We start from the raw sequence: 27,163 nt of genomic DNA, 5'->3' as shown, positions 1-27,163 counted from the left end.
CCAGTTTGAGACAGGGAAGTAGCGGCTGTTAGTCGTAACGCACGGCAGCGTCCTGCAGGAGGTCCTCCAGCCTGGTGACGGTGACGGAGCGGTCGCACGTGTACTTCCTCTTCATGTTGTCCTGCATCTTCTTCAGCTTGTCCTCGGCCTCTTTCGCGTCAGCGAAGAACTGCGAACATACAAAGCCATGCTGTGTTCAGGAAAGCAACCGTAATCCAACATTCAAGATTTAACAGAGGATCATAAAGCATCAATGCATTACTTCTAGCATGCACACCAATCTTGAACCCATTCTAATATAGAAAATGGCAGACTGGATGGCTTGTGATGCGTTGGACCTACCTGGAAGTAGGCGGTGTTTTCCTTCAGGTGGCTTTCGATGCAGCAGCACAACTGGAGGATCCAACTCCACTGAGTCTGCAGGGCGGCGGTGAAGGCCTGCGGAGGACCGACCGTGACATCGGCGTAAAAAACATCAGCATCTTGTCTATTCGGGGGTGAATACCCGTCCGGGCCTGGGGTCTTACCTCGATGGTCTTCCTGCCGGGGTGTCCGTCCCTCAGCAGCTTGTCTCCCGTCACTTGAACGGTGCTCATCTTCTTCTCTCGCAGCTCCAGCTCCCGCATCAGACCCTGAAAATGCACCAAGCATATGAATGAATATACAGTGGGTAGAAAAAGTCTACACACCCCTGTTCAAATGCCAGGTTTTTGCGATATAAAAATGGCCAAGGTAAATCCTTTAAAAACTACAAGGCCATGTTGTAACTATTACCGAGTAGTTGTCCTTCTTGGCCGCCATGTTGGTGTTGCGCTCACTCCAGTCATAGTTGACCTCTTCCTCTTCCTTCTCATTGAGCCACATCAGCTCCTTGGTGGCGGCCGTGATAAAGGTGTGCAGCTGCTCCAGGTGGCGCAGGCGAGACTTGGACGAGTTCTGAGCGCAGGTGGTGAAAAATGTGTCAAATTATCACAACAAAGCTTTTCGACCCTGTCTTTAATAAGTGTCCAGGGATACTGTTTGAGTGTTTGGAGTGACTCACCAGGAGCTTCGCATACTGTTGGTCCAGTTGGCTCAGGTAGTCTCTGTAGGCTGCCTTACTCACAGGTGAGATCTGACTCTGCAGCCAAGAGGTCAAAGTTTAATGCTACGCACATGTTAGCATAAAGGAAGTAACGGGAATGGTAACGGACCTCATCGGCCTTGGCCCGCTCCACCTTGGAACGGAACTCCTCCACGGAAAGGTGCAGGCCGCGGTGGCTGCCCAGGTGCGACTCGACGGCGGGCAGGTCGGCGCCCCACTCGCCCTGGTCCACGCGCCGCTGGTTCTCCTCCACCCAGCCCAGCAGGTCCTGGACGTAGCGCAGCGTCACCTCGTCCAGCTCGGGACGCAGCCTGACGGGGGCCTGCTGGAGGACCTGCGAGGTGTGCACCTGCGTGGTGTGCACCTGCGTCATGGGCAACTGCGCCGCTGGCACCTGCGCCACGCTCACGCCAGACTTGAGACGCAGGTTGTACTCGCTGCGCAGGTTCACCAAACGCTCGTGGAGGCGATACACTCTATAAAAAAAAAAAATCACATTTTAGATTTTGTGACTAAGTCGTTGGCTAGTAGTATATCTATTAATTATATATAATATGTATAAAACTAAACATATATATATTTTTTTATTGCTATTGTAAGTTGAAATTGACTTTTGAGGCTAACAATATATACTGTGTATTTGGAATACCTGCGGTACATCTGCTCGGCCTGAAGGTGGCGCCCATCTTTAAGCGTCTGCACATCGTTGAAGAGGAAGCGAATCATGCCCTCCGCCTTTTCCAGGTCCGCCTCCACCTCCGCTGTGTGTTGGGCCGGTTTGCCGGAGTTCAGCAGCCGCACATCCTGCAACGCAACACAAGTTTTGAATTTAATTTGATGCTTTACCTAATTAAATGCATTTTTTATTTATTTTATAAAAAATAATTTAATATTTTGTTATTTTATATTTAAAATTTTTTTTTATTTACTACACATTTTCCAATGTTAGTTTACTGAAGTGAACACAATTCAGTTTTACTTCATACATTTTTATTTGATTAAATCAAATTTAATAAAGTACATTATATTTGATTGAATGTAATTTATCAAATCTTTGTACATGCACAATAAAATTTGGTACATTTTTTTATTACATTCTTAAATATTTAAAATTTGTAATTTAGCACATTCTAACAAAATTGTGTTTTTTTTCCTATCTTTTTAGGTAATTTAGTACGACATTATGTCAATTATTTTGTATTTTTTTTACTAAATATTTGAATTAGCAATGTTCTATTATTGATTTTAATTTAGTACAATTTTACTGTATTTTATTATATTGAATTTACTGAATTTGTATTTTATTATATTTTAAGTACATTTTTATTGTATTACTTGAATTTAATACAATGTTATGACATTCAATACATTTTGAATGTTATTTTGTAAAATTGTATTTGATTAAAAAATATTATATATTAATATAATCTATTTTATTTATGTATTTACTTACTTTTTGTGTTTTTCTTCCTTTTTGTAAGTATATATTTTTGGGGGCTTTTTGCTTTTTTATTGTGTTGAATTTTTTTTCTTGCATTTTTCCCCCCTCACCGTTTGCAACAGCGCCTCCACCTGGTTGAGCTGCTCCTCGCACACGCCCGACTCCATCTGCACCTTGCTGACGACCCTCTGAAGACGCTCCAGCCTGCATAGCGAGAGAAAGGTCAAAGTTCGAGGGTCTCACAAAGACAAGACATCATCGAAAAGTGCTCACTGTGTCCTGTGCCGGAATAAAAATTTTAAATCATATCCCTGATGCAAAAAGGCCATGATAGACGCCCGTGAAGCCAACGCCAAGACGAAACTTTTTGAAATAATGTGAGTGGAATGATTGAAGAAGTGAGATGAGTGAACCGACTGCCTGCTCAACTTGCGCTTCTATGTGCAACTTGTCTTTATGATCGCGTTTTTGTTGGATTATAGCTCTGCCTGCAGCAATCATGTGCTTCCCTCTTCATTTTCTCGCCAAAGTGGAAATGAGTCATCTCAGTGGTCACACTGTGCCACTCGTCTCATGATTTGTACTTTTTTCTCTTTTTTTTTTAAACGCATTTGAAATGAATGTTAATGCTGGTATTGTTTTGGTGCTGTTGACGCGGGGGGCGACTCGCCTCTCGAACTCGGTCCTTAGCAGGCGCTCGCGCTCCAGGATGGCCACGTGCAGGCGACCCCATTCCTTCTCCACGTCCAGCGGGTGGTAGCCCGGCGGCACCTTGACGTGGCCCGCCTGCACTGCGCCCTGACACACAAACAAATAGGGCAAATATTTTTGCAATGTGTTTACAATGACAAAAATAGCACTAAAAACATACAGTGACACTATAATTAAATAGAACGGAAATAATGTAATCAATTCGCTGTCTTGTGTTTAAGTATCCGTTGCTTTACTCATTCAAACCCCAAATCATATAAACACGTTTTTTAATACTTTGTGCTTCACTCCCAAAAACGTATTTATACTTTTTTTTTTTTTTATGCTAGAGCATACAGCAGGCTTTGATGCAGCTTCTGACATAAAGAGGTCACTTGAAGCAATGGTAGTTATTACAAAAAATGGCCAGCAGGAGGCAATAGAGTATACGAGATCAACCAGGGTCATGTTGCAACAAGCTCTTTTTGACAGTGTTTTCAACAGATTTGTGAATAAGGATGAAACTTAGCTATATTCTAATGCTAATGGCTGCAGAACGGAAACAGATACAAATATACCTTTTTTTTCCTGGTGAAAGAAGAGACTTCCATGTTTTTATAGCAATAGAACACAATATTCTGTGCACTATTGCTTTCGTTAGCACCTCTATTGGTTTTGCACTGTGTTAGCATTAAGCTAGTGTACTTTCATAAGACAAAGTAATAAGTAACGTGCAACTTTCTTTGTTTAATTCGACACATTGCAAACAGTACCACGCTGCTGGGTACGAAGGTTGCAGCCATCAAATATTTTTTATAACCGTTTAATCTCATCAGATAGAAATTGATGTTGTCTTACGAAACGAAATGTGCACGTGAGGTGCAAGCATCCTTGTTTTCCACTTCGCCATCTACTCTTTGGCACTCAAAAGGGAGCCCCCCGCCCCCACCAAAAATTTCATTTGATCCCATTTTCAACATTTGACAACATAAGTGAGCAATTGCTACTTGGTGATGGTCCAGTAACTCTAAAGTAAATGAAAAGCCTCACCTCAAAGGACTTGAAGATGTGTTTGGAGCGGTTCTTGTCAGCCTCCTTGGCAGGGAGCTCCGTTTCCTTGAACTTGAGAAACTGACGCCAGAGAACCTGCGGCAGAAAAAAAAAAAGACCTCAGTCGAGTTTTAAAATGAGGTTGAAGTTGAATGGGGTGCCGCTACCTCGATCTCCTCATAGCTGGTGGGGAATTTGCGCTCCTCAAAGACCAGGATGTGGTGTCTGATCCACTGCAGCAGCATGGTGACCAGCTCGTGGTACTCTTGCCAGCGCAGCTCGAGTTCCTACAAAGTGGATTTCAGTCACACCATTTATTTGAAGCCAAAAAACTGCAGTACACAAAATGGATTGCTGGATATACAGAAAATGATTTATTTCCCGATTTTCTGGCGCCCTCTAGCGGCCAGAGCACACAGCATATTAATGGCTAACTGGCTCTGGATATAATATTGAAACTTTTTTTCGTTTTTTTTTCCCTAAATCATCCCATGACTCATGACAACATTCCATGCTCACGTTAGCCTTGACGCCGTCCTGAGCGTCGGGCACCCTGGGCATGGCGTCGTACAGCGACGACACGTACGTAATGATGGATTTCTCGTCGGGATGCGGCACGTCCACATCTGCGGGCAAACAGGACACGGTAGTTGCCGTTAGCATTTCCATTGGGTCTGGACATTTGATTGGCTGCCGACGGCGCCGCCCTCCTCACCCTCGGGGTCCAGCAGTCTGGTGACGCCCAGCTCGCGCTCGGCCACGCTGAAGGCCTGCTCCAGGTTCTGCTGGTTGGTCTGGCGGCCCACTTTCGCCATGTCGATGAGGTTGGGCCTGCGGGCACACCAAGCGGGCATTTCTTAACTTTCTCGCTACAATAACATCGAATAAACTTTTTAGGATTAAACCTCTGCCTCGTTTTTATGAACACTTACGCCTACGAGCGATTGCATTTTAATGTTGCTTATTTTGGTGGTCCTCGAAGTATTTTTAGGTGATAATTGCTGCAAAAAGTTGAGGAAACACTGTTGTATATCCCACACAGTCGTCTTGTGGCTGCAGGCCAGCGCGGTACGAGCCAGGACACGAGCGCTAATACCACAGAAGCTTCACATTCCCAAAATGGAAGCAAAAAGCGGCGACGTCAAACTAGCGTGCAGCCACAAGCTCCGCTTAGAAAAATATTCTTCATGTACATGTGCAGGGTCCAGTCCTGCTCCTGGTAACAGGCGCGTCGATAGGACAGCCTGTCCCTGCTCACGTGAACCACGTCCGACTCAGGACGCGCTTCATGGCCCTGGTGCTGTGAGGTGTCGCCCCCTAGTGGCTCCTCGTTGCTCTTCGGGCGCCTCCTGGAGCGGAACTTCCTCTTCGGGTTCAACATGACGGGGGGGGGGGGGGGACTGGAAAGCTCCTCGGCGGTGTTGGAATCTCGAGCCTATGGCGGACGGCTCGGAGTTCTGTAGCGCGAATGGGCGCAAAGGAGGTGGTGCGCCGTAAGCCGCGTGATGCAACAACAGATCCATGCCAAGGCCAGACTGAGAGAGACTCCACCCGAATGAGCTCAGTAGGAGGATGTTCCAGAAGATAAAAGAGGAAGGAATTTGAGATACTTTGGAGGTCTCAACCCATTGATTTTTTGGGGGGAGGGGTCTTTAGCATACTAAAACTCTTAGAATTTTCATCTCTATTACTACCAAAAAAAACAAAAAAACTCGACCCCTGCAACTAACTTCCTTGATTAATGCAAAATGTGGTAGGATTGACATGACAGGACAAATGAAAACGTCTCATGTATTGTAAATAAGCCCTAAAAAGAACAGGAAGTCGGCCATTTTGGTGAAAAGTGGAGTTTTTTTCTCCAATTGCAAGGGTCTTACTTTAAAAAAAACTCTTACTGGAATAAAGAAAAATTCCCTTCCAGACAACAGCTTTATTGAGCAGTGTGAAATTTGGTGGGACTGTCTATCATGACAGGAACTACGAAAAAGTCTCAAAGACCCGTATTCTAAAATGGACAGGAAGTTGGCCATTTTGGGCTAAAAGTGGATGTTTTTTTTTTTTTTCAATTCCAAGGGTCTTATTTTAACCCAACTCTTACTAAGATTAAGAAAAAAATTGTTTTCACTATTGTGACAGGATGCACAAAAAACGTTTCATGGGCTAAAAAACACACACATCAAGTCGGCCATTTTGGGCAAAAGTGGAGTTTTTTTCTCCAATTGCAAGGGTCTTACTTTAAAAAAAACTCTTACTGGAATAAAGAAAAATTCCCTTCCAGACAACAGCTCTATTGATCAGTGTGAAATTTGGTGGGACTGTCAGGACAGGAACTACGAAAAAGTCTCAAAGACCCGTATTCTAAAATGGACAGGAAGTTGGCCATTTTGGGCTAAAAGTTTTTTTTTTTCCAATTCCAAGGGTCTTATTTTAACCAACTCTTACTAAGATTAAGAAAAAAATTGTTTTCACTATTGTGACAGGATGCACAAAAAACGTCTCATGGGCTAAAAAAACACACACATCAAGTCGGCCATTTTGGGCAAAAGTGTCGACGTTCCGCCAATTTCAAAGCGTCAAGGTGCAAAGACGCCTAAAAACATTGCCACTGCAATATTTGGAACCCATGAACCAAAATGTACAGGAAGTCGGCCATTTTGGTTAATATTTTACATTTGTGGCCACATTAAGATACTCCTCCACGGAAATCCAACCAAAAGAGTCCAAATTTGATTTCTTGGACGTTCGCACCTGTGTCTGTGTATGATGGCATTGAAGAGTTTGCCATCTCTCCAGTTGCCGGTGAAGTTGTCACAGCGGAGACCCTGGTAGCCCTCCACCATCCTCTGCGACCACAGCAGCAGACGCTCCTTGGCCGTCATGTCGTCCGACTGGCCGTTCACCTGGATGTCGGAGATCTGCAGGGGTGGGGGGGGGGGGGTTGTTGGGGGGCGCAAACACGTGATTGGATTTATTTTTGGGCTGTGCGTGTGTACCTAATAAAGCCACTTGAAAGTCATTATTTCCACATAAGCAGCCTTTTCTTCCGCAGAACATTGCATGAGTCAGTCGAACCGCAATTAAACTTACTGTTTCCAGACTTGTACATGAACACACAGTTTACAAAATTCACAAGAAATGAATCACGCAAGCAGTTTCAAATAAATAAACCGACATTAAAGTCAATGAGGGCAGCTGCAAAGGAATCCTGGTATGTCGTCCCCCCCCATGCCTCCAAGGTTTGTTTTTTTTTTTTTTTTGTTTTTTTTTTTAAATGAATCGCACAGCAGCAAAATGTAAATGAAAGCCTACAAGGTCGATTGTGTGCTTGTTTTGCTCGGCTTTATTTGCCACAAGGGTGGACTTTACAACATAACCTGCAAATACAATCGCAGGAAATGTGCTTTTTTTAAATACCTGTTTTACTGCTCTTTGTTTTTCTATTGTTTTTAAATATCAGTCTGTTTGATTAGCAGAGTTTCAATGACTCACGGCCAACTTTCTCTTTTTTTTTTGTAGGAAAGGGGAAGAAGATGGGGAAACCCAAGCATAGTGATTCAGACCCTGAATGGAAAACGGACCTCCACCCAGTTCCTTCTAAAAATCTGCACATTATTTTTTTTTTGGTTGCTTTTTTGGCCTTGAAAACATGAAAGCTGATTAAAAAAATGCCAGCCGGGGGGATTCATTGTGGTCGTTCCCACTGCATTTCGAAGCAATCACGCCCACGACTTTTCCCTCTGGCATCCCCCGGGGAAGCACTGACTCACTCAGGAAAATGAAACCCGCATCCCAACGTGACCATTACGCTCATTATAGCTTCAAAAAGGAGACGAAAAAAAAAAACCAGATGATTCCTTTACTCCCACTGCTTTGGACTCAAAGTTTCCAAACTATGCTGCTCCGTGAAACGGCTCATTCTTGTATCCTGACATTCATATGGAAGTGAGGAACCCTATTAACCCTGTTGTTACCTGAATCCCAAGAACAACTCTAATCCAACTCCAACACCAACCCAACAACCCTCACCCAAAACAGGCCCTTGAAACAAAAACCCAACATGAATCCTGCCCCACTCTTGAATCAATAAAGGATGATCTAAAGCCTAAGCTCACCTGATAAAACTAAGAAAAATGAAGTCAAGTGAAGCGAGAGAGAGAGAGAGAGAGAGAGAGAGAGAGAGAGAGAGAGAGAGAGAGAGAGAGAGCGAGATGACAAAATGGAAAAGGAGAGTTGAACAGAGTTAGAACAGCTGAAAAAAATATTGCAAGTACCAAGACAAGGGCAGGCAAAACTCTCAGACCCTCCGCATCCTGGTCACCACCTCTTCCAGCTCCTTATATTAGTTAACAAAAACTAACGGAAAAATACTGAAACTAAAATTAAAATAAAAGTAAATGTCTTACTTTTTTCATTTTGCCATGGTGTTTAGTAAAAATTGCACAATACACACAAAAAAAACTAATACTGAAACTAAAACTAAACTAAAATTAAGCATTTTTCATTTATTATTTTTTATTATAATTTTTTTTTACTTTTGTTATTTAATTTCAATTTATTATTTAATTTAAATGAACTAAATTCAATTTAAAAAGTCTACAATTGTTTACTTTCAAACTCGGCTTGTAGCAAACGTGAGTGACGTCACGCCTAACCTGAAACACAGTTTGAATAATGGCCACCGCGTACCTGGAAGTGCAGGATGATGGTCCATATAAGCCCCAGGGTCAGCTTGGGGTTTCCGTCGGCGATGTCGTCGTTCCTGATGTTGACCAATTTGACCTGCGAGGGTTGGAAATGATCCCGTTTCGGACACGTTTCGGAGACTAACGAAAGGTTTGCGTGCCAATTGGATGAGAATTCCTTGCCCACCTGTCTGTGCTTGAGGAAGTCCAGCGCGATCTGAACATTCTGGAGCTTGTGGAAGCGCATGCGGCCCTTCTCCCGAGGCTGAAAGAAACCAAAGGACGCACATATTTGGGAAAAGCAGCCAATGGTGGGCAAAGTTCTGCATGACCTGGATGAAGGTGCGAGGCCATGTGAGCCGGGCGTCAGGTCCGCACGAGAGCACACGTGACCCGGGCAGGACGTCGGACGGGGATGGCCAGTTTATAAACATGCACGTTAAGTGCTTAACGACCAATCAGCCGGCAGTGATTGAGGGGACTCGATGATTACTAGCACTGGTGTTAAAACAGGTGACGTATGTAATTAAAGTCCGTCAATCAAAAATAACTGAGATGCAGCATGGAATTATGGGATGTGCAGAAAAGACATGTGAGCGATGAATTCATTTTTGATGTCACAACATAGCATAGCTGCTAATGAATACGTTACTGAAAGGTCTTAGATATATGGTAAATACGATCATATAAATTAAATCCATATCATCAACATCCAATAAAAAGCAGGTATTTGTCATTTTGACTTTTTTTTTTTTTAAATCTAAAAACACAAAAAATATTATCTATTTCTCATTTTTATCTAAAGCAAAATGAAAAGAAAAACAGTTTTTTGGCTTTAAATAAATTTGAATGGACTTTTTTTTTTTTACATTCATTTCATTTACAATATATTAAATATTGATACAGCCATATATAAAATAATTTTTTATTCACATTTGATCGGCTATTAAATTATTTAACATTAATTTTAAAATTTTATAATAAAAAAATAATTAAACAATTAAATGTAAAAAAATGCATTAAAATTAAATGGAAAAACACATGAAATTTCTATAAAAAAAATAGAAAATATTATTTTTTAAATGTTAATAAAATGAAATCATCTTTCCAAGTCCATTAATGAGTCGCTTTAGTCTTATCAAGAACTAAAGCTCACCACCTAAAGTGTGACTGAAATCCACTTGTCGTCGTCCACTTTTCATCCACTTCGCACCCGATATGACACCTAATGACTAACATCAAAGCATGCACTGCCAGTCGATGTTTGGGTGCAGGGGTTCATTTTAGGGGAGGCGGGTGGCGGTCGTGCGTTGACACATGCCACGCCAGAGCCAGCGTGCAGGCAGCACTCACCAAGCGCACGTTCCTCACTAGGTCACGCTCCCTCGGCTAGCACGGCAAGAGCATCACAGGGAGAAGGACGAGGCGGGGGAGGGCGGGGGGTGTCGTAAGGTCGTTAGAGCCCAAAACAAATGAGTCAACAAGATGGCGGCCAAGAATGAAAATTAGTGTAACAGGAGAATCAACACATGCCACACAACAGTACAACAACAACAACAACAACAACATCGAGAAGAGTAGAAGACAACACAAGAAGCGAGGGAAGAGGAGGGAGGGGGGTAGACAGGAAGTGAGGGTGGGGTGAAAGGTCAAAGGTCACTCACCAGGGTCTCTCCGGAGAGAGCCTCCAGCAGGGAGATGAGGTTGTGGCCATCGCGCAGGTCCTCGTACAGGTCACTGACATGTCGCTGGGCCTAAAAACACACAAACTTATTTAATTAAATAAAAAAAATAAAAAAATATAAGCAGTTAAGGAGTTCTGGGTTTGCACGCCAATATTCCCCAAAATTAAATTAAATTAAAAAAAAACATGCTTGTTAGGTTTATTATAGACTCTAAATTGTCCATTATGTGTCAATATGTTTGACTTCTACATGTGTGACACTGACTTGCTTCATTTAATACAGCAACATAGGTCATAATATTAGGTATAGCCGGGTGGAAGGATTTCAGTTGGGAAGGCACACTGACCAACCGTTTTAGCGTTGCACTGCAGTCCATGCGTTTAGCATTTAGCATTTATGCCGGGGCCAAAAAAAGAACCTACCTCAGCCTTCCAGTGCTGACGGGATAAAGAGGGACAGACAGGACGTGAGGTGGATGGAGGGGAAAACAAAAGATTTGACAATAAAAGATTATCAAAAGAAGAAGCTTAATGGACAGATGATTTTGGATTAGCTGCAACCTTAAATTGAACGCAACTGAACGCACTCCGTAGCTAGCTATTAGTAAGCGGAAAAATGAATGTAATAGTTACTTTTTGTTTGTTTTTACTTCATTCTCAGAAAAACGAGTAGCTAATTCTCTGTTCTTCTCTGTTTTGTTCAGTAATGTCAAAGTAGAAACAAACTGATGTAAGCCGTGCTAGTTAGCTTGTTATCCACCCCGGTAGCAAGCATTTAGCATTTACCTCACATGCTAACTCTCGTAGCTAGTAGCAAGCGCTCATTTCAAGGCAGCGTCACCGTAAAATTAAGATAATCTTGAATTTGTTTGTGATATCATAATGGAAATATAGCCTCCTTATATTCGTAAGCTAACTTTTTTTTGCCAAGGGCGGTTCACAACAACAAAAAACGCTATTCTGATGTAAGGTTTTCATGTTTTTTCTTCTTTCTTTCATTTTTAAAATGGCGGTACACATTGAAACTGGAATGATGTCCAAAAAAAACCTGAGAATGAGTCAGCTCCCGCATGGCCTCATTTCCATGGACGCAGACTCATAAAAACACACAATAACAACACATCCTGGCCCGTTTGTTAGCCTGATGCTATCGCAGGACGCACATGGCGGGGCCGCGGCACCCTGCTTGGCTCGCTTTAGCTTCCTTAGCATAACACATGACATTAACGCAACCAGGACAACTCAAAAAGATTTTTTTGGTGTGTGTTTGTGTTGCAGTTGCTACATGAAAACAATGTTGTTGCTCTTGTGACTGGTGTGTCACAAGACTTTGACACACAGTGAAATCATTGATATTGCTAAAGGGGAGGGGGGTGGGAGGGGGGGGGGGGCTGGATACCAACACTTTGGTGTGAGCCAGTGGCGAGACGTCAAAGCCACATGTTTTGAAATGTCCTCCAGATAAGAGATGCGTCATGGATGTGCTGTTTTCATTCTTATCAAGCGATCAGTCTTCAATCGGTAGGCAAGTGAAAGCATGTGTCAGTGTCTCGTACCTTCACGAGATGCTTGTTGACCCATTTGGTGAAGGTCTTCTTCTGAACTCGGTCGCGCTCATCTGTAAGGGGAGAAAAGAAGACTTTCGTTGAAAAGACAACAAAGCTGCTGCTTATTTTTTGTTGTTCATCAGTAAGACAAGTGATTGAATGAATTACAGGTCTCAATTTTTTACAAATTTTCAGCTAATTTACGTAATAACCACCCAGAATGCTGACTTCCTCCGCCCATAAAATTATGAGGTTGGGTGGGCCAAGATCCAGAGCCACTTTCAAGCAATGGTCTGACTTCACTTCATTTGAAGTACTGTCAGCAGAGCTTCATTATGGCAAAAAATGTTCCTTTGGGTAAATATTCTTATTAATAAAGACACTTGGGAGCCATCTTTAATTATGGTGAGGTCAGAGTTGAGTCAATAAAAAAATGTCACAGGAGGTTACAAAACAGAAGGAGGCTTGAATGAGATCTGTCATGCTGCACAGCATTACGTGTACAGGAACATGTTTCACCATGCAGGACTGTTCCTGCACACATTCCTCAGCATCGGGACGTAAAACACTCAAGACTTCGACATCAGCTCTTGCGCTCACAAAGTCCAACGTGGATCCATAAAGTTTTAGTCGTACCCGGGGACGATGAGAGTGACAGCTTTAAGTAAAGCAAAATGAGACACAAGCTGCACGACAAAAACAAAAAACAAAAACATACGTGGACATCTCAAAGGTGGACACGCACACACACACACACACTCTGCTGCAGAATAATGTAACAAAAGACTATTTTTCTGTTAAGTTTATTTTTTTTTTGAGTGTAGTAGAAGCTGAGGGTTTTTAACAGCCAAAGACTGGAGAAAAAAAAAAATAAAAATTACATAATTATATAAATGATGAACATATTAATGTCAAAAAATATTATTATTACAAATAAAATTAATTAAAATTCACTGAATAAAAATGAAACAAAGCTATTGATGTGTTCATCACAAAATGGAGAAATTAGTTTGAATGTATCGTATGATGAATCGAATGACAAGTGTCAAAACAAAATAAACATTTTTACATTTTTTAATGATAAAAAAAAGCATTGTTATTAAACAGAATGGTTTAAACAAATCAATGCAGATGAATTTTCAATTAAATTGACTTAAATTTAATTTGATATGATAACTACAATAGGAAAAAAATGAAAAATAAATTATACTATATACTTACGTAAAAATAATAGAAAAATAATTAGATTTACTCCTCTTATAATGAAGACATTTCATTTAATGTACAGTATCATATTAATGATAGTCGTAAAAATGCCTAAGAAATAAAAATGTAAAATAAACCATTTAATGCATTCATTCATTCATTTAATTTGTTAACAACATAATAATACAAACAATCTAATATATAGTGTATTTATTCAATTTTTTGAATATATGAAAAAAGAATACATAGACTAGATAATTCAATTTATTAATTGAATACATTTAATTCTACATTAAGTATAACTCTAATAGCAAACTAAAAAAAAAAAAACTTAAAATGAAATCTTCATCCGAAAAAATTAAAGTGCATTTTAAAGCATTACTATCAGATGTCCTCTTCAAGTTTATCAGCACCCTCCCCATTAAAAGACCAAACTTCAAAACATATGAAGGGGGAGTGGCCTGTTTGAAGCCCACCACCAACATGTTGCACACACAAACTTGCTTGTGCTCCCAGCAGAAATGCAAACAAAGTGACTGTCAACCCGCGTCTACCTTTCCTGCAGTCCATGGACTTGAGGATGCCCTGGTAAGGCGAGTCCTCGATGAACACGCCGTCGCTGCTCAAACTGTCGGACGAGTACTGTCGCAATATGCCCTCCATCGCAAAACAATCCTCGTCCGGAGAACAAGAGGAAACAACGGCTACCTTCGACTGCTTTGAAAGCGACTGCCTGCTGCGTCAGAGTCAGCCTGCTCCGTCCCTCGTTGACTTCCTCTACCCCCCACCGCCACCCCCCCCCCCCCCCCCCCCCCCCCTGCGCCGCCACGCTTTTTGTTCCCCACGCGCACAAGCAAGCGCGCCTGCGGGCGACCGTGTCACTCAAGAAGCAACACGAGAGGTAAGGGGGAAGAGACGAGAGTCTTCTTCCCGGCCCGGCGTGGTAAAGGTGCGCACCACACCCTGATACAACAACAAAACGCCTCCCCTCCTGCTCCTCGGGTCCTCAAAGACCACCTGACACATGGCGAGTGTGTCTCAGTGCAACCGTAATGACCGTCTCCACGCATGGATGACTTTGAGGTCATAGATGCACAGGTGTGCTATTGTTACCTCAACCAGGGAGGATTGTGTTTCCCTCTGAGTCTCCTTTAGGGATTTAGGGATTATTTGAATGGCGGTGGCAGACATTTTTCAGTAACAAATAACCCAACTATGGGTCAAAAATGGACCAATCCTCTACTTGGGTTAATTTGACCCAACTTTGAGTCAAGAAATGGGTCTTTTAGTGTAAAACAACACAAATATTAGTCATATCCTTTACTTGGGTCAAAAAATTGACCCATAAAGTGCATTGGATCCATAGTTGGGTTACTTTTTACCCAAGTTTTTTTTAGAGTGTTACAGGCAGAATTTAGTCTACCACGTGTACCGCATACCTCCAGTCCATGTGGTCCAAGGATTGTTCCAAAAAACAGTTTGGTAGGGTGCGTAAAAGAATGCGAAATTTAAGTTTGCCAAAGAAATTATAGTTTCATATGGTTTTGTCTGTGGTGGCCGATGGGTAATGACGAATCCACCAAAAAACTTGAAAGTTTGCGTTGAGGACATTACAGGTTCTGTTTCCATACGCCACTCTCGGAAAAGTCAAGAGTAGACTCGCACCTTGGCTCAAAGAAGAACCCACCAAATGTACGTAGATCCAAAGATTTTTCCATAAAAAGTCTATGGACGGACAAAGGGAAGTTTAGTCAAAGGTTGACAGAGATTTTGGTTTCATATCCATTGGTCTCTTTGGTTAGGTTGGCCCAGGGAAGGTCAAGAAAAAACCACAAAATGTTGTGTATAGCTGAAAGTCAAAGTTTAAGAAGGTCAACATTAGTTTTGGGCCACATTGACATTGGCAACATTTTTTGTTCTTTACGTCTACCAAGTATTCGTCAGTCTGTATAAAAATTTAAAAAAAAATCATCCCAAATCTTCTAGCAAACGCCCTCTGAATTTTCGGTTTTGCCTCATGACACTTAAATGTCAGGTCACGCGGCGAAATCGATTTAAGATAAACCATCTCTTTGTCCGCAGTAGAAACAGTGAACAGAGGCAAAAGTCCGTGTGTGGTGGACGTCTTCCACAAGGGCTGCGAAGCGCACATGATGACCATGAGTCAAGGAACAAGATCATTCTTCATCACACAAAAACTCCCAGCGTGGACTCAAGAGTTCCAGTAGCAACATCTGCACTTTGGAAAATCTGAAAGGTTTTCCCCTGTTGCTCTTGGATCATTGCCACTTTTTTTTTTTTATAAAAGCTTCTGTTGTAAGATGCTCGAAACAAATCAAACAAGGCAGCCATTCAGTTACATCTTCAACTGTCGATTTGGCGCCTTGAACTAAAAAAAACAACAACAAAGCATCGACTCATTCACGTTTCATGAATTCCTGCAAGAGCTTTCTTTCACCGTCGGAAAAGAAAGGATTCCTCAAATGCTTCCTCGGGGAGGAGAGGCTTGTCAGGACAAGAGGAGCAAGAGGCGGTGGGGTGGTTCCATCTCTCCCACTCGACCCCTGACCCACCTTGAAGACACACCTTAAAGATCCCCTTAATGACCCACATACTGGAAATACAAGAGAAAAGATCCATGGTAAATATTGACGTCAAAGACCGTTCAAATAAAGCCACCTCGAAGATTCCCCTGTTTGATCCAGCTCTAAAAAACTGTCTCAAAGACCCACATTAAAATATCCATCTTCAAAAACTTTAGAAAGACCACCCTCCTTAAACTTAGGCCTACCTTAAGACCAACAAGTTTTCCCAAAGACCAATGTCAAAGACTTTAAAACCCATTTTTAAAGCTCAATGAATACATTCTGTAAAGACTGACCTTATTAACGACATATCTCAAAGACTCTTCCAAAATTACAACCTCAAAATCTGTGACACAACATAAAAACATATCTTAAAAACGTCAAAGACAACCTCAAAGACCCACCACAGCAACCCTGCCAAAAACCTTGATGACTAACCTCAAAGACCTTTAAAAATCCAATTTGGAAAAAAAAAAAAACCTCAAAGCCCCTCTGTAAACACCCCTGAAGACCATTCTCAAAGACACCACATAAAAAAAATAATCCCTTAAAGACAAATGTCTGATAGATCTTAAAATAACCCTGTCAAAGATCTGTCTCATCTCAAAGACCCCCCTGAAGACCAACCTCAAAGACCCACCAATTAGCAACATGAAGACAAAAGACGAGTGTGTTGATTAATGAATTTATTTTTACTCTTTCCACAAATTCACAACAAATGAGTAGAATATATCCTTCTGGCTGTCATGGATGTTTTTGGCTTTGTAGACCGCCACACTTCTGCATTCTAGAGGAGGGCGAGCCCCCCCCAACCACCCCCCCCCCCCCCACCAGCCCACCCTATCACCCATATCACTCCCACCATGTAAAAAAACAACAAGTGTGCAAGTGAAAGCATGCGTGTCCATCACAGAAAGAAGAATGCGCAGCAGCGCCAGGTACCGTCTGGCCCCGCGGCATTATGGGGCGGTGCCGAGCTTACACACTGCTCGTAGTTCTGTTACTGTTCAACACTGTGGAATGTACTCCCCTCGTAAACATTACTCATAAGACATTTGCAGGTGAAAAATTAACTCATTCAGTAAACAACACCTTTTTCAGTGCTGTTTTTGTCTCCCTCTAGTGGCGATAGGGGTGCAATGACACTTGAGCTTACTTAAGGACAGAGGGGAGGGGCAGGGACATTGTGGTTTGGGTGGTAGCCATGGCAACACTGAAAACACATGCTTCTGTTAGCATTGAAGTATGCCACTTTGTTGCTGCAACCGTTTCCTGATGCTAAAAAAAAAAACAAAAAAAAACATTGTTGTTCAAGACCAAATGCACACAATGAATTCATGAATTAGTCATATTTTGCTGGACAGGCTAAAAGAGGAAATAGAAAATAGGAAGGTGCGGTCATTAACCAACTGCACAAATGATTTCACCTAAAGACAATGTCAATTCAGTCAATCAATCATTAAAAAAGGACCACCTCAAACACTCACTTCCAAGACCCCCCTCAAAGAGCAAAACTCAAAGATCCTCCTTAAAACGTCCTTTAAGACAATCTCAAAGACCCCTTCTGACAGACCAGCCTTCAAGACCATTCTCAAAGACCGACCTCCTAATCAAATATAAAGACCATCCGCAAAAGCTTAAGTCAAAGACCCCATATCAAAGACCCTCCTCAAAGAGTCTAATAAGAATGTTAATAATTTCTTCAAGTACCCTCTTTAAAAACAAAGCTCAAAGATAATCCTCAAAGACCTTGCTTTAAAAAACAACCTAAGAGACCCAAAACAAAGACCCCCCCCCTCAAAGACCACTCTCAATGACCAAACCCAGAGACCCTCCTCAAATAACATAGACTCTGTACCAACCTCAAAAACACGTCGACCCCTCCAAAAAAAACCTTGAAGATCCGCCTCAATATCCTCCTTACAGGCCAATATTAAAGTGCAAGTTCAAAGACCAAACTTCAAGAACCAGTCTTGAAGTCCGACCTCAAAGACCATCTAAATACAATGACATCGTGGCCACACCACCACAGATGCCAATTAGGCTAATTTATAACCAGTACAATGTTATTTGTTATTAATAACTAATCAAATTGTTAGTTACAAATTTTACATACATACATTTGTTTCCACTCAACATGCGATTTAATGACTATTTAGAGTACTTGCTAACCAGCTAACATAATTAGCTCACTGTTAATTGAAGTAAGACATGATTAATCAATCTCACATGGACTCAAAGTTTCCAGCTTCCACTTTCGTCACGCACACACCCACTCATGCCGCGATCAGGAGGATTCGCTCGAGTTGCCCCAAACTGCATCGTGAAGCAAAACAAAACAATGCACAGAGCGCATGCGTGCGCCAATCCACCTCCTCCTCTTCCTCCCCCTCCTCCTCCTCCTCTTCCTCCTCCCTTGATGAAATCCGCCTGCGGGGACGTCAGCGAGCGCGCGCAAACGCAAACGTACCTGCGCAGCACATGCGGCTGTAGAGGTGCGAGCCCACTTCCTCGCACCGCATCTCGTGAATAAAATTCATCGTGCGGTACGCGAACACGCGCTCCGCCACTGCGCCGTCTTCCACGCGCGCCTCCATGCTGCTGCCGATCGACGGAGATAGAAAAGCCCGCGTGGATTTTTTTTTTTCCGCGACTAACTTTTTTTGTCTCTACCCGAGCTCCATTGAGGAGGAGGAGGAGAGGAGAAGTGTCGTCTCGGATTGCACCCAAGTCCAACCCACTGCGGCTGCTGCGTTCAGCGGCCGTGCGTAAAAAGCTGCCATTTACGCACAGCCACGTGCACGCGCCCGAGGCTACCCCCTACCCCCCTCCCCAAAAACTTTTTTTTGTTTTTTGGACATGTGTGACATCTGCACCGCCCACCACTTGCATAACCCACCCCAGAGCTCCAATTAAACACACGCACGCAACACACACACGCAGATTTGAAGCACAAAAACAGCAAAGCTTGGGATACACTTTTCCCATCGCCGTAAATCACTTGTAATAAAAGTCAAATTAAACTCAGTTACTTATAAAACGACAAAAAATACACATTTTAAACAAAAACAAACAAATTAGAATTACAAAAAATATTCAAATTTAAAAAAATATATACAATAAAATCTGTATTAATATTGCAAATGATATGTATAAAAAAAAATGTTTAAAAAGAAAACATGCTATAATTTTTTTTAAAAATGTGATTTTGTGAGTAGTTTTTTGACCCACCCAGGCCAGTTTAATGTCGCCAGCCACCAGTCGAACAACCCTCACGGTACAGAGTGCACATTTTTAGCCTCACTTCGGCCATGTTTGCAACAGCTGTGCATCATAAATAACACACACACACACACACACACACACACGCACACACACACACACACACACACACACTGAAGCTAGACTATTGTTGTCTTGTGTGCAATAGTGCTCAACCATTCATGTCCTTCACAGCATGTGGAGGAGAAACACGCAAACGCAAGCTGTGGGAGGACTCTTGAATGGAAACGTTTGTCTACAGACAGTAATTTTCTCTAAACGGGCACATACAGAAATGTGTGGTCGTGGACCACCACATAGTATACCCCGGGCATTTTCGGGGTGTTTATGATACAGTAAGTTGTTCAGGAAAAACGGATTTGAGTTTTATAGCTTGTTTTGAAAGAATCCTGGTAAATAGACAAGATGAGCCAACAAGTTGCAGCTTCAAACCACCGTGGTAGACTTCCTGTGTCTTTTTGAGCATGGCTTCTTGAGACTTTTTTGTGGGTCTCCTCATGATCAATATGTCTACCAAGTTTCATGTTGCGAATTAAAACAGGCGTTGGGGGCTGAATTTTCAAAAGGTGACTTAGTTAGTTTCATGTTTTGTTTTTGGCAAGTTATCAAAAATGGCCACTTCAAACCATCGTGGCAGACTTCCTGTCTTTTTTTGGGCATGGCTTCTTAAGACATTTTTGTGGGTCTCCTCATGATCGATATGTGTACCAAGTTTCATATTACTCAATGAAACGGGCTTCAGGGGATGAATTTTCAAAAGGCAGAGTTAAAGTAAGGATTTTTTTGGGGACAAGTCAGCAAAAAAAGCACATTTCAAACCACCGTGGCAGACTTCCTTTATCTTTTTGAGCATGGCTTCTTGAGACTTTTTTGTGGGTCTCCTCATGATCGATAGGTCTACCAAGTTTCATGTTGCGAATCAAAACAGGCATTGGGGGCTGAATTTTCAAAAGGTGACTTAGTTTCATGTTTTGTTTTTGGTAAGTTATCAAAAATGGCCACTTCAAACCACCATGGCAGACTACCTGTCTCTTTTTGGGCATGGCTTCTTAAGACGTTTTTGTGGGTCTCCTCATGATAGACGTGTGTACCAAGTTTCAGATTACTCAATGAAACGGGCTTCAGGGGATGAATTTTCAAAAGGCAAAGTTAAAGTAAGCATTTTTTTTGAGGCAAGTCAGCAAAAAATGCACATTTCAAACCACCGTGGCAGACTTCCTTTATCTTTTTGAGCATGGCTTCTTGAGGCTTTTTTGTGGGCCACCTCATGATAGATATGTCTACCAAGTTTCATGTTGCTAATGGCAACAGGCCTCAGGGCTTACATTTTTAAAACCACAAACCAAAGTTAGCAAGAACGAAACTTTGTTGTCTTTTTGTTTGCGTGCAGCAAAAGTGGGCTGCTCTCCCCTCGTCAAGTGTGTTATTAGTGAAAGGAGGCATCAGAGTGAGTCACTGCAGCACGGGATACAAAGCGCACTGCAGTTTTGGGTGCGGCTCGCCACCAAATGGACTCGGCCTCTAATGGACTCGGTTGCGGCTTGACGATACGAACGCTGTAAAGCCTTGAAGGCTTCTGTTGAGGAGTTTGCCGTTTGAATCTTTTGTTGTGACTTCTTTGTCTCCAGGATACGACGGCCGACAAGCGGCGGTGTCAAGTTCGCCGCCTGGCGCGCAACTTGCCGAGCTTTTTTTAAACGCCGCCACGCACCTTCCCACTGGGTCAAAGGCACCTTGGGCTCCAACTTCAATGACACCGATTGAATTCGCCCCAGCGGGACGATAAGAATTAATAATTATCCCGGAGAGGAGTCACGTTGCTGCGCGGTACACGCTTTGAAGCTATCGAATTCAGACGTGACATCAACATGGCCGCCGGTGTCGTCTGTAACGCGATACCTTCGCCAGTGCAAACAGGCCCAGTATTGACACTTGGGTTTAATATTTGCGCGTCATTGCAGTCAAAGACCGTCTGGATTTAACTGCACGGCTTCCAGGAAGCAGATGTCATTATGATACATAATCATGGTGATAAGGATGATAATAAGCTCTGTGCTGCTATCACATGAGCAGACTTTCAGCTTTTCTTCATGACCGCAGACTCGCACACCCGTGAAGAAATAAGTTGTCACAGAACTGCCTTCTATAAAAGCACATCTACAATCGCCAACACAAGGCAACATAAACATCATTAGCTAATCGAATATAGCCTGCCACCGCCAGTTAGAACATATTGTAAGAACCCCATTAAGTGTTGGTGCACTTTCTATCACTTTACTGAACTAACGATGACAAAATAAACACGTAATAATCATTAATACACAATAGACAAAACTAACGAAGCTAACTGATAGCCGGTCAACAGCTAGCCGCTAACTTGAGCTCACAACAGCCTAGTCTACAACTCTACACTCTCCATTCTCTGACACCCATGTCACTCACCAGGCTTTAAAAGTCACACACACTCAAAGTCACAGATAATACAGTGCGCAATATGAGAATCGCGACCCCAAGTGGACAAAAATGTACCTGAAATTCAACATTTTGTTTAATAATAATAATAATAATAAAGCATACATTTTATTCACTAGATTAGATGATGGGATAATTGGTAGAATAACTGACTCGCAGTTACAACGCCGTAAATCGTAAATAAAAAGTTCTTGCATTTATGATCGTTAAGAAAACAGCAGAATGCACATTGATTGCATCATCAGAATAATAAAAGACACGTAAAACAGTTTAATGCGACTTGTATTAAGTATTTTGATTCATGCGTCAAATAAAAAAGGTTCATTTTTAGTTTAGGTTTAATTCCTGGATTGAATCTATTTATTACATCCTGCATCCTATCATCTCTATCAAGCTATTTACTGTACACGATTAAAATCCTCCTTGGTGGAGGTAATTACGAGGTCTCTCGTTATTGTCGTTGAAACGGGCGTGTCAAAAGACAGTTTTTCTCTCGCCAAAAGGTGTGTCCCGTCCTCTTCCTTTTCCGAGAGCTTTTTATGACCCCAATTGCCCCGCCGGGAACGCTAAAGGAAACGCGGCCGGCCTAACCTGCTTCTCCCTAGCAAACAATCGCTTCAAGATGGCCGCCGCCCTCACAGCAGGACGACAACAGCAATGGCTGCGGTGGCGACTTTGCGTTGAGGCGGTGGTTCAAACCGGTTTGTCCAACATGCAAAACAATCATCCTCCCTTTTTGACTCGACGTCGGGTGCGCTCGTTTGAGGGCCGCCATTTTGTCGCAACACGTCCAGCTTCCTCGCTCCCACCAAACCTTCAACGATTTCCACTTAGAAGTCGCTTTCAAACTAGTTGAACAGGTAGTTGCACTTCAGTGTAGATTTGAAGTCCATTTGAAGATGTTTCCCTCTAATGACTATTATTATTTTCATAAGCGCTTAAAACTATGCAACAACAGGGAAAACGAGTCACAAACAAAATGACAACTTAGAGCGCAGAGACTAAATGTACATTTAAAAGTTAAATACAACTGAACTGTACATAAAATAATGCACTGTACCGTATTTTAGGAAGTTTCGAGAGTTGTATGTTGTCCATTTTATTTGTATTTTTAATGATGTGATTCTTTGTGTACCACTAGAGGGAGCCCATGTAACACGAATGGGAATCTTACGCACTTTTCCACAGAGAAGGTTGCATAAGCCGTAGCGTTTTGAAATCTTTGAAAAAGTTTTGATCAAAAGTTGCTTTTTAGGAGAATTTTGTGTGGGGGAAATGTATATATTTCATGATTTTTTTTTTTTAATGCAAAACTCGTTTATCACGAAGTTACGACTTCATTCTGAAAATATCCACTGCATAAGTTTTTTTTTAGTTAAGTTTCTCTTAAATTTATTTTTGATTTTTTTGTCTTATAAACAAATATATTGTAGTTTGTATCAACAACTATTAGGATATTGTGTGATATTTAATTTGTTGTGTATTAAATCATAAGAAAAAATCATTTTTGCAAGTTCGCGTGAATTTGTAATGTGCATGTAAAATTTGTGTTCTGTTTGTATGTGTTGCTGCTCCGTTGATAGATGAAATCATGTGATTTGTTTGAACTTTTTGGTGTTTAAACATACAATGTTTAATTTAGTTGCGCTTCAGTTTTGCCCTAAACTTTCTCTACAATGAACAACTGAAGATACGAGCAGCCTTCCGGAATGTAACTTGTTCCAAAATAGCAGCTTGTTGTCATGCCAACGCACCCAAAGACGTTCTCGGCGCAGTCTGAGGAAGGAAAACTGACACGCGTCCAAAACCAAAACTAAAAGCAGATGCCGCCGGCATTCACGGGGTTAACTCCGACACCGTCATTCCACAGGAAACTGAGCCGAGGGAGGAGCAGAGAGGGGAGGGGGGCAAGGGGGGTGGTGACGGCAGACGGGATAAGAGAGCAGTGAGGACAGCGGCGAAGACCGAAGCGAGCGAGCGAGCGGTGGAGCAAAAGTTTCCGTCCTCGGAGTTCAAAGCGGCAAGGTCCAAACCCCCCGTCCCTCCCCCCCACCCTTGAGTTGCCCTTGAAAGTGGCACGGCGCTTACCTTGCTTCCGGCGCAACCTCCAGCGCCACACCAGCAGCAAAGTGACCAGGTGGCCCGTCGCCACCAGCGAGGGGAACACATTTCCTGGGGGGCTCGCCGGCATCGGGCCTGGTTTCGGAGTGCGGCGATCGCGGCGGATTTGTTTGCCCACGCGTGGGAGGGCGCGAGGGGGGGGGGGGGTTGACAGGTGAGGAGGGGAGGGTAGGAGTAGGAAGGAAGGCGTGGAGTGGAAGGGGGGGAGGAAGGGGGGGGGGGCGCTTTAGGGGTGTGTTGCCATCCGGGACGTTTGAGAGCTGCAGCCAACTCCTCCGGTAGTTTTTACAAAGAGAGAGAAGTGGCGGCAGGAGCACGCCTCCCTCCCTCCCTCCCTCACTCTCACACCCTCCCTCCCTCTCTCTCTCTCTCACCCCTAACCCTCCCCCCTGCACTCACTCCTGAATGATAGCGAAGTAGCAGTCGGTCTTACAGTCGGATCAGCGGCTCACTTCCTGAACGACTTCCCCAAGAACTGCGCTCCGGTCGCTTTGCAGCTTATGAACATTCATGAACAAACAAGACTTCCCCCACCTGTTCAAAAAGGAGACGCGTAAGAGGCAGGGGAGTGTCTTTCATCTACTCCCGCCCTCCACCTGTGTTCACCATTGCCACTAGCGGCTCAAAAGCACGCCTGCCGCTCACTCCTGCTACTCCACATCCACCCAAAAACTGCATGGCAACAACTTCCAAATGTTGGCGAAGAGACGAGACCCCAGCGCTAGTTTGTGCGAAGAAGTGATCGGTCTGAAGCGCTCACTCCTGTAGCTCACTTCTTTCACTTCAGGACTCACAAGGTAAAACACGTCGGTCAACTACAGAATAAACAAGATTGTGTGAGTTTTACAAAAGAGTGATGACTGACTGAGCAGGAGTGAAACTTCGGCCCATTCACTCCTTCACCTTGAACTCACTCCCGCCACTCTGCAATGGCTCCTATGATAGTTTTCACACAAAAATAACAAAGCGGGAGTGAAACTTCCTCGCATTCCCTTTTCACCCTGCACTCACTCCTGCCACTCCACTCCTCTGCATGTAAACAACGTATGAATCTCACAGAATAAACAAAAGTACCGCGACCCTCGTGAGAATAAGCGGTTCGTATAATAATGGCTGGATGAATAAACAAAACTCCTCTCCGCGTATTTGCAACCATGAGGTCAGTCACTCCTTACACTCACACCCCCCCACCACCCCCCCCATATCCCAAGCTGGCCAGAATACACCAAAATAAACAGGACTCCTGCCGCCCTTCTGTGACTCGGCCTTGCTTGACAGACTCACTCATTGCAGTCTGTTAATGATACATGAACACGCACACGCCCGTGCACGCGCACACACACACGCACGCACACACACGCACATGTTCAAGCCAGATAATCAGCCAGGCTCAAACTTTCCTAACTCCCTCAAGCTGCCGCACTCCCTTTCCCATTTCAGGATCATCCCAAGATGATCCCCTTTCCTCCCTCCCTCTAATGTTTACAACAGAGCCATTTTTTTTTCCCCCACCCCTGCCCCACTTCACGCCTTAATCCCGCTCTCCCAGACCCGTTATGCAACTCCCGTCAAGGCTAATTGCGACCTCATGCTACAGCTGGACAGCAAAACTCTCCCCAAATTCTTCGCAGCTCGTAAAACGATAACAACAGAAGCCGGAATGCTTCCATCCCCCCTTTTTTTTTCCAGCCCCTTTCACACTGCACGTCATGTTGGTAACAATCGGGAACGGCGGGGCCGATTTCCCGAATTCTGAGGGAGCATCAGAAGTCAGCATGAAAGAGACTTTTTGTTTGCGGTGTCACAAGCAATTCACTGCAGGCGGAAAAAAAAAAAAGGGCGTTGGCGCGGCTTGGATCGATCCAGAGAACATTCGAACATGGAGGGAGGAAGGAAAGAGAAGATGATGATGCGGTTTTGTCTCGAACAGGAAGCTGACACGGAGACGACGCACGCACGTGTTCTTGTTGTTAGTGGAGGTATTCGTGCTCATTTTTGCAGGTATTCAGTCAAATATTTTGGCATTAGAAACATAAATACCAAAACAAATTTAAATAACAATCAGCGGAGGCCTGAGTGGTGCCACTATGATGATTGACACATGAAGGCGGCCAATGGCGGCGGCGGTGCAAATCATGCCGCTACTGTCAAGTTTTATTGCGACTCATTTCATCGTTTTCAATGAAATGATGCCTACTTGTTGACAAAAAATGTATGTCATGAAATTTCATTTTGTTTTGGATTAAAAAACAATTAAAAGGAAATGAAAGTTTTTAAAATAGTTTAGGATAGAAAAAAATATCCTAAAAAGTTGTTAAAAATTTTTTAAAGGAAGACATTTTAATTTTTTCCCCCATAGATTAAAAAAGGCTATTTTATCCCCTCAAAAATTGAGTTAAATAAAAAGAAAAGAAAAAAAAACATTTTGATTTTTTGATTAGTAATAAAAAGTAGTAAACAAAATCTAAACACATATTTTTGTGTTTTGTTTAAAAAGGGGAAAATAACTTTAAAAAATGAGTTATCAAGCCAAGATTTATAAAAAAAAAAATTCTTCGTTTCAGATTGAAGAAATAAAACTTAGAAAATGTGGCTCAGCAATACACAAATAAGTTGTTTCTTATTTTTTTTTGTTTCTTTTTCTTCTTTAATAAAAAAAAAGGGGGGGGGGGGTCATTAAGATTTCATGTCAAATTTTTGGTTTCTTTACTTAGAATTTTAAAAAATAAAATGACAAAAAAAAGCACATTTTGAGATTTCATCCCGAAAATGTACATTTTAGTTTTGCTTTGTATTTAAAACACATCCACACAGACACACACAGACACACACCAAATGTGGCTATTAATTAATAATAGTTTGTTTAATTCCTCCACTCAAAATAAGGTCAACATTTTCGTCTCAACTTTTCTCTTTTAAATAATGAAATTAATTCAAAAACAATTCTCTCATGGTACCAATCACAAGTGAGCATTATCATCTCTGTGGAGGCCCGCCATTTACATTGAGTGCCATTAGTATTTAAGTGTACCTAATCAATAGACTTGTTTATATTCAACATGCCAACCTGTGAGGCACATATTGCAAACATGAAACCGTAAACATTTGACTAACAACAACGCAAACCAGCCTCAACGCGGTAAAGTTCTGTCTAGCTCTCTGAGCCATCCTGGCTATTTGAGCGGAACAGATGTGCGGAATTCCCTTTACCCCCCCCCCCCCCCCCCCACCGCTCCAAAAGGGAGGAGTCGGCGGCCGCTCCCACATGTGCGACGACGCGCCGACGCTCAGCATCCTCAACCGCTCGTTCACTCAATAA

General features: G+C 42.7%; 1 protein-coding gene across 15 annotated transcripts in view; it reads right to left on the bottom strand.

Annotated features, from left to right (window-relative positions):
* The window catches only part of pleca (plectin a), a 67,597-nt gene that overhangs the window by 17,135 nt on the left and 23,299 nt on the right, over nt 1-27,163 (bottom strand). For 5 of the 15 annotated variants that reach the window (XM_077548291.1, XM_077548294.1, XM_077548304.1 and 2 more), the window contains 19 exons: nt 12,188-12,249; nt 10,612-10,701; nt 10,301-10,336; nt 9,135-9,212; nt 8,952-9,044; nt 7,014-7,180; nt 4,981-5,096; nt 4,785-4,891; nt 4,433-4,552; nt 4,266-4,361; nt 3,196-3,323; nt 2,636-2,729; nt 1,734-1,888; nt 1,194-1,560; nt 1,043-1,120; nt 775-936; nt 528-632; nt 343-438; nt 44-169 (listed from right to left, as the gene is read on the bottom strand). In XM_077548291.1, the coding sequence (XP_077404417.1) occupies nt 44-169; nt 343-438; nt 528-632; nt 775-936; nt 1,043-1,120; nt 1,194-1,560; nt 1,734-1,888; nt 2,636-2,729; nt 3,196-3,323; nt 4,266-4,361; nt 4,433-4,552; nt 4,785-4,891; nt 4,981-5,096; nt 7,014-7,180; nt 8,952-9,044; nt 9,135-9,212; nt 10,301-10,336; nt 10,612-10,701; nt 12,188-12,249 (2,276 nt within the window). Of the gene's footprint in view, nt 1-43; nt 170-342; nt 439-527; nt 633-774; nt 937-1,042; nt 1,121-1,193; nt 1,561-1,733; nt 1,889-2,635; nt 2,730-3,195; nt 3,324-4,265; nt 4,362-4,432; nt 4,553-4,784; nt 4,892-4,980; nt 5,097-7,013; nt 7,181-8,951; nt 9,045-9,134; nt 9,213-10,300; nt 10,337-10,611; nt 10,702-12,187; nt 12,250-13,938; nt 14,136-18,439; nt 18,624-23,811; nt 23,931-27,163 lie in introns of those variants that run through there. The other 10 variants (XM_077548296.1, XM_077548306.1, XM_077548298.1 and 7 more) reach the window with 6 other exon arrangements.

Source organism: Vanacampus margaritifer, chromosome 17 (assembly GCF_051991255.1).
Source record: "Vanacampus margaritifer isolate UIUO_Vmar chromosome 17, RoL_Vmar_1.0, whole genome shotgun sequence".
NCBI lineage: Eukaryota > Metazoa > Chordata > Actinopteri > Syngnathiformes > Syngnathidae > Vanacampus > Vanacampus margaritifer.
Note: the sequence above shows the minus strand (reverse complement) of the source record. Positions and strands in the feature narration are given on the sequence as shown.